At 36.2% G+C, this 8,562-nt stretch overlaps 1 protein-coding gene across 1 annotated transcript in view; it reads right to left on the reverse strand.

The window, feature by feature from the left end:
- elp4 (elongator acetyltransferase complex subunit 4) overlaps positions 1-8,562 on the reverse strand; it is a 106,231-nt gene that overhangs the window by 96,125 nt on the left and 1,544 nt on the right. The window contains exon 2 of the mRNA XM_048183769.1: positions 8,527-8,562. Within this exon, the coding sequence (XP_048039726.1) occupies positions 8,527-8,562 (36 nt within the window). The remainder of the gene's footprint in view (positions 1-8,526) is intronic.

Consider the following 8,562-nt stretch of genomic DNA (forward strand, 5'->3'; position numbering starts at 1 on the left):
ATATCGATACAAAACTCGGTATGGGTCATCAGCACAATGTCCTGAAGGAATCTGAGAAGTTTCGGACCAGCGCCACCTTGTGGTCAAAAGTTATAATAAAATTTACAAAAATGCTAATAACTTTTGTCTATATTAACCGATTGTAATGAAACTGGTCTCAGTAGATTCCGTGGGTCATGCTGAGAACATAGATATCAAATTTTCCATAGTCGGCTGAACGTCCTGTCCGCCATATTGTTTTTCTTTAAAAACCTACTTTTTCGAACTCCTCCTAGACCGTTGCTCTGATTTTCACCAAAATTGAACCGTATCAACTTCAGACCATGCCAACAAAAAGTTATGGATTTCAAGTCGATATGTCAAACTGTTTTCGTATGCCGGAGCAAAGAATTTGAGATATGATGCAAAAATTACTCTTGAAGCTGTATCTCTACAATGCTTTGACATATTCAGACCAAACTTGGTATGTGTCTTCACAAGCATGACCTGAGGCATCATACAGTGTTTCGGCGCAGCGCCACCTACTGGAGTGGAGATATGAAAAATTGTTATTTTTGCTTATAACTTCTGATGGGTTTGACCAAAATTCATAAATTTGGCATGGGTCATCAGGACAATGCCCTGAAGGAGCCTGAGAAGTTTCGGCACTGCGCCACCTTGTGGTCAAAAGTTATAACAAAATTGACAAAAATGCTGATAAGTTTTGACTATATTAACCGATTGTAATGAAACTGGTCTCTTTAGATGCCTTGGGTCATGGTGAGAACATAGATATCAAATTTGCCATAGTCAGGTGAACTTCCTGTCCGCCATATTGTTTTTCCTTAAAAACCTACTTTTTCGAACTCCTCCTAGACCGTTGCTCCGATTTTCACCAAAATCGAACCGTATCATCTTCAGACCATACCGACAAAAAGTTATGGATTTCAAGTCGATTCGTCAAACCGTTTTTGTATACCAGAGCAATGAATTTGAGGCATGATGCAAAAATTACTCTTGAAGCTGTATCTCTGTAATGCTTTATCATATTCAGACCAAACTTAGTACATGTCATCACAAGCATGACCTGAGGCATCATACAGTGTTTCGGCGCAGTGCCACCTACTGGAGTGGAGATATGAAAAATGTCTATTTTTGCTTATAACTTCTGATGGGTTTGACCAAAATTCATAAATTTGGTATGGGTCATCAGGACAATGCCCTGAAGGAGCCTGAGAAGTTTCGGACCAGCGCCACCTTGTGGTCAAAAGTTATAACAAAATTGACAAAAATGCTAATAACTTTTTTTTTCTAATTGCTCACTGCTGCTGTTGGTCTGATGCTCCCAGCCATGTTGGCTGGCTTCTTGTGCCGTTTTTGTGCTTGGCCCCGTAATTGCTGCTTGCAGCTATATTTATTATTATTATTATTATTCTTCCGCTCTTGAGTCTATGGCAGCCCATAGAACCGTATGGTAAAAAGTTATGAAATTTGGCACACTGATAGAGGACAGTCTGAACTGTGTCTATAGCCAATTTGGTGTCTCTAACTCAATCCCTCTAGCGCCACCAGCTGTGCAAAGTTGAACTTCTGTTTATGTTAATAACTTTTGAACCGTAAGGGCTAGAAACAAAATTCTTTTGTCCTCTGATTCCTTGGCTCATGACGATTCGAATGCACCCTATGACGTCATTTTCCTTCATGAAAATTTTCCTGCCATTTTGATTTATCCAAAAAACATACTTTTTCTAACTCCTCCTAGGGCGTTATTCTGATTTTCACAAAAATTGGACCAGATCATCTTCAGACCATGACTGCAAAAAGTTATCAAAAGCTTTTTGATAGATCCATCCGTTCTCGAATAGGGCACAAAAGAATTCGACCGAAAGCTCGCAAAATCACACTTAAGGCTATATCTTCAAAACAATTTATCGTATTCTGACCAAACTTTGTACATGTCATCACAAGCATGACCTGAGGCAACATGCAGTGTTTCGGCACAGTGCCACCTACTGGTCCAGAGATATGAAAAATGGATATTTATGCTAATAACTTCTGAATGGTTTGTCCATAAATCATAAATGTGGTTACGTCAGATTCAGGGCATCATTCCGAGTTGAATGATATCCATTATTACCATATCAGCCATTTTGGCCGTCGGCCATTTTGAATTTTGTGCTAAAATGCTGTATTTTATGAACGCATTAGCATATCGTCACAAAACTCGGTATGGGTCTTCAGCACGATGCCCTGAACGAGCCTAAGAAGTTTTGCACCAGCGCCACCTAGTGGTAAAATAAAATATTCAAATGTTTATCAATATGGGTGTGGTCAACTTATTTTCAAAAGAGTCATGACTTTACACTCCTGAATCCCTGCTGAGTCTAACGATACCTAACACGCTAGGTTTCGACTTATGGTTTGTCCGCCATTTTGAATTTTGCGAAAAACCTACTTTTTCGAACTCGTCCTAGGCTGTTGGTCTGATTATCATGAAAATTTAACCAGATCATCTTTAGACCATTCTGGCAAAAAGTTATCAAAAGCTTTTTGATAAACTCAACCATTCTCAAAAAACACGCAAATTAATTTAACGCAGAGCACCCAGTTTGGACTCATGGCTGTATCTCTGCAATGATTTATCATATTTACACCAAACTTCGTACAAATCATCCCAAGCAAGACCAGAGCCTACATGCTGAGTTTCGTCGCAACACCACCTACTGGTCTGGAGATTCAGAAAAGCCAAAATAGCCATTATTTTTGCTTATAGCTTAAAATATGTTTGTCCAAAAATCATAAATTTGGTCTTGTTAGATTAGGGGCATCATGCCGAGTCGAATGATATCCAATTTTCCCATATTAGCCATTTTGGCTGTCGGCCATTTTGAATTTTGTTCAAAAATGCTGTATTTTATGAAAGCATTAGCGTATTGTTACGAAACTTGGTATGAGTCATCAGCACAAGGTCCCGAAGGAGCCTGAGAAGTTTCAAACCAGCGCCACCTAGTGTTTTTTTCATATGCTTATAACTTTTGATCTGGTTGACTTATTTTCACGGGAGTCATATCCTTAGCGAGTGTCATTGTTACCTCACTCTGACCATACCACGTTAATTTTGTCACAGCGCCACCTATTAGTCAAAGTGATAAACCATTAAATCTTTATTATTGACTGAATATATCATTTTTCAGCTCTTTTGCCTAAAATGATCCTAATAGGTCTTTAATTGCTTACTGTTTCGGCTGGTCTGATGCTCCCTGCCATCTTGGCTGTCTTGTTGTGCCTTTTTTGCTTGGCCCCGTAATTGCTGCTTGCAGCTATATTTTTAAATTGTAATAATATTTCACAATATTACTGTTTTTTCTGTATTTTTGATCAAATAAATGAAGCCTTGAAGAGCATAAGAGACTTCTTTCAAAAACATTAAAAATAATAATGTTGACCGATACTGTATGTGTACATATTAATAGAATTATATATATATATCAGAAAAACATTTTATGGTCAAACTGAAATATATATAAATTATATAAATTACATAAATGTTAAACTACTGCTCAAATGATTGTCTGTAAGTGGCCTGTATGATTTAAGGTTCTTTTCAAGAACTTTATTATGTTCAGCAAGACTGAATTTATTTGATCAAAATGCAAAAATGCAGTAAAGCCAGTAATATAATGAAATAGTATTACAATTACAAATTAAAATAAACTTTTTATTTTAAAATATAATTTATTCCTGTGATCAAAGCTGAATTTTCAGCATCATTACTCCAGTCTTCAGTGTCACATGATCCTTCAGAAATCATTCTAATACGCTGATTTGCTGTTCAAGAAACATTTATTATTATCAATGTTGAAAACAGCTTAATATTTTTTTGTGGAAACAGGGAAACTTTTTTTTTTTTAGGATTCTGAATAAATAAAAAGTTTAAAAAAAGAACAGCATTTATTTGAAATTGTTACAAAAAAAATGTAAGTCTTTACAGTCCCTTAACTTACTGTATCCGTGCTGAATAAAAGTAATAATTTCTTTTAAAAATGTTTACTGACGCCGCACTTTTGATCGACCGTGTTTTTAAAAAAAATGTAAATTAACTTACAAAATTACAACCAAAAAAAAAAAAAGAAGAAAAAAAATAACTGTTTATAACAAAAAATCTAGTGGCAAAATGGTTGAGTATAGCTGACTGGTCAACAATTTATTGGCTTATATATAATAAACAACACTTATTTTTAAATAGACATTTTGCATCACTTCACACTGACTTCCTGTAACAGCGCTCATCAATGGTCCACTCACAAACACTGACAGTCGGCTTCTTCCTCTCAAACACTGGCAGTTTCAACCTTGCATTCTCTCTGACAAACAGCCTCAAACCCACACAGGTCTAAAGCCTCTGAAGGATTCCTCCAACAGCAGGAGAGAACGAGGGGTTTCCTGCCCTCTTCCTGACTCTGCCTACAAACCGGGATGCCTCTCATATTCCATCACCAACGGAAGAAAAAAAAATTCCTCAGCTCTTCAATTTGTCATCGGAAGAACTCCCCTCTCCCTTATTGATGTGTTTCTAGGTCAGCAGGCCTTTGTGGCTTTCAGCGGCCCCGACAAAGACACCCAGATGGGCCCACTCGAGATGGGGCCTATTGTGGTGGCGTTTCTATGGCGCCTTACAAATGAAACCTGCGGGTGCTATTAGCCTAGCGGGGGTGTTTCGGGAGCAGGATGAGATGTGTTGGGGGTGCATATCTTCACTGTAGAGACTCTGCCACATATCAGTCACCCAAGAGGTGGGGCATATAGAGACTTCCTATCTTTTCTGATGCAGAGAGTGGCGGTCTCTTTTGGTGAAAGAATAATGTAAGTCGTGTGTAGGGCAGTAGAAGTCTGTGAGTGCAGCGAGTGTGAGTCAGTCGCTCAAAGCTGCAGGGGAAATTTGGGTCAACACTTCTGCCCTCCTGCTTCCATATGTTTGCCGTCTGAGTCCCACTGATTCACTGTGGAACCGGTAGTATAAATCTAATTTGAATGCGCAACCTCTGGGGACACATCTAACATCTATTTCTTTACTTTAATTAATGTTGCATCAAATAATAACAATAACTCTACATAAATAGCTTACAAATTTGACCCTAATCTTAAAGGTGAAGTCTTTATATTTTAGGGTTGCAAAATTTCGGGAATTTTCAAAGTTGGAAACTTTCCATGAGAATTAATGGGAATGAACTGGAACTGGAAATTTAAACTACCATTCAAATGTTCGGGGTCTGTACGATTTAAGGTTTGTATGCTCAGCAAGACTGCATTTATTTGATCAAAATGCAGTAAATCCAGCAATATATTAAATATAAAATAGTATTACAATTACAAAATAAACTAAACTTTTTTATTTAAATATATTGTAAATTGTAATTTATTCCTGTGATCTTTCAGCATCATTATTCCAGTCTTCAGTGTCACATGATCCTTCAGAAATCATAATAATATGCTGATTTGATGCTCAAGAAACATTTATAGACAAATTTGCAAAATTGCATGTTAGCCTATAACAGAGAACTTAAATGTAGATGGGAAAAAGCAGCAACAACTTAAAAGAACCATATTTAATGCAAATTCATAGGGAATATGTTAATTTTATTTAACAGTCATGCTTTTTTGTTGTTCAGTGAAAGAATCGATGGAAAAAAAAAAAAAAACATTTTTTAAATATGTTTGCAAGCATGTCTTCTTATGACCAAACCAAATGTTTATATTTATGTTTATGTTTGTATATAATACAGTTTGATCCCAAATTTCCAATTAAATCTCATAAAGTTTCCAACTTGGAATTTTTCCAAAATTCCCTAGCTTAACTTCCTATGGAAAGTTTCTGGAAAATTTCAGGAATGTTTTCACCCCTTTGCAAGTCTAGTATATTTCAATATTAAAATAGTTTAATATGCATTTTGTGTCAATAATAACTAAAGGCATTCATACACATATTTTTTTTCTTATTTCTGCATCCCAACACAGCAACACTGCGTAAATCAATTATGTAAATTCGGGGCGGAACTATCTATTTAACCAACCAATGGCAGGTCAGAGGCGTGTTCAGATTAAGCTATTTTTACAACTACACATTTCACCTTTAGGTTAATAACATCTGAAGAAAAGAAAATGTAAAAAACTTCTTTAACATAATTTGTAGTATAATAGATAAAGCTACACCATACCATTTAAGCAGATCATTTCCGTCTATTATACATCATCTCTCACACACACACGCACAAGAGTTGTATCTTTCATGTGGGTCACATGTCGGGGACGTAAGTGACCTAGACAGGACTCGATAGATCATAAAGGACCATGACCAATCCACTTCCAATGAAGTGAAAACAGGACAAAAGAATGCAACGAATACAAATTAGGAGGTAAAGATATAAGATCCTCATGAATATGTTTTGAGAATAATAAGCTACATGAAAAGAATTCATTAATCTATATTATAATCATATAATAGTGGCAACTTTCTTAACCTTACATCAAAATAAACAAACACACAATACTGATAAGGAGCAACAGAAGGACCATCAAATTTGAATCTGTCAAACTACTTTAAACTGTTAAAGTCATGATGAATTACAATTCTTATTTTTTATTGAATTTTGCTTTGTTTATTATAAATGATTTGTCCGTGGACATCATTATTTTTTTTTTATAAAATTCATGTGCCCTCATAATCAATCAAAATAACTTCCCTTCCCTCTTGCAGCGACATCTCTTCTCTTCTCTGATGATGAGGGCGGAGCAACCTGTCACTCACATGAGATCCACCAATAGCAAACCACAACCATCCAATCAATTCCCAATGGACAAAATCAAGTCCTGACCTACATTTTTTCAAGAAGGCGGGATATACGTCACAATAGGGGAGAAAAAAATAAATAAAATCACAACTCCTGTTTCATGCTGACTTTAACACTGCAGAATCTCACAACAACAACAACAACAACAACAACAAAAACCAATAGTCTGTAATCAGAGGTGCTGCTGTATCATCATATCTAATGCATTATCAACCAACTGTATTGCTATTTGCATTTTTTGTTAGATTTCATTGGCTTTGTACTGTACTCTGCAACATGAAAAGATGCATCTACTCTAAAGAATTTTTATTTTATTTTAATACAAATAAACATGCAAAGCAGTGGCTTAAAATGACACAACATGACAGGGCTGTAACCACCATAGGCACTGAGGGGGACAAGTCCCCCCCCCGAATAATTGGAAATGGTCAAATTGTCCCTGCAGAATATTTTATATTTCCTGATGCTGGTCGTTTGGGATCTGTTTGGGATGACAGACAGATTACAAAAAGTTACATTTTTAGGCTGGTCTGCCTCAGCGGTTCAACAGCACTCATCAATGTCAATGGCCAATCAGATCAAAGAAGGCGGGGCTTACTATTCAATAAAGATGAGCAGGAATTCCAACACGACGCTTTTAGTTTTTACAGTGAAAAAGTGTGTGTGATAAGAAAAAAGTAGCTAAACATTTAATATTTGACATCTGTTTTGTGATGGATATGTTTAATGACCCACAGTAACAGTGATGCAAAGTAATCAACTTTTTTATGGAATTTCTCCATTTTGAACTGAAAATATGCTATCATTTAAAAGATGTCATTCATAACTAAATGTGATGAGACAAGAGTTGTTTTTGACAGACATACATTTTCACAGACATACAAACGAGTGAATGTGTGTACATTTTTAAATATTAAATATTATTAGCAAAAAGCCTAAATGGACTAAACTATTAGGCTATAATTAGACCTATAACTTCTTTTACCATTCTTATTTCTTCTTTATTCCCTTAAAGCCCTTTTAATCCTTTAAAGGCCCAGTGAAGTGTCTTGGAACGCGCAGCATTATTCAGTGTGTTGACGTAATTTCAACTGAAACAGGAAGACAGGGTGATATATCGAACAGCCTCGCCCCTTTTTTTAAATAGCCAATAACGTTTCATTTATGTTACAGCTCGCCAGAGCCGTTAAACTCAGTAAAACCTCAGTTTCCTTCCAATCTCTAACCGTTTCTCCTCATAATGTCATTTGTATCGCTTATATACAGCAATCTGTGCAGAATGTGCACTATGTGTCATTCACCATGTAGAAACTAGTAAATGTGTGAACAAATGAGTGATTTCAGCCGCAGCTTCAGCGTCTGTTGATAGTGTAGGAGGGGGCGGGACTTCAGATTCTAGAGAGCATTTGATTGGACAGAAGATTTGACGAGAAACTGAAGTGCGATGTGATGTCATGAAAATCCACAATCCATTTTAGCAGAAGTGAGACTAAGTTTTGAATGCTTATATCTCCTAAATGAGAATTTTGTCGTTGTTTTGGAACACACCAGCTTATTCATAACATTAAGGCTAACATATTCATACTAAAAGCTAAAAAACTTCAATTTTGATTTCAGGGGGACTTTAATTATTTAATTTCTTTAAATAAAACATGTGCGACATGACATGACATGACAAATACTTTGCTTCATTGCTTACCTACAAGTATCAGAGTTCCAACTGCCAGACCACCAC

The sequence above is a fragment of the Megalobrama amblycephala genome, linkage group LG3 (assembly GCF_018812025.1).
Source record: "Megalobrama amblycephala isolate DHTTF-2021 linkage group LG3, ASM1881202v1, whole genome shotgun sequence".
NCBI lineage: Eukaryota > Metazoa > Chordata > Actinopteri > Cypriniformes > Xenocyprididae > Megalobrama > Megalobrama amblycephala.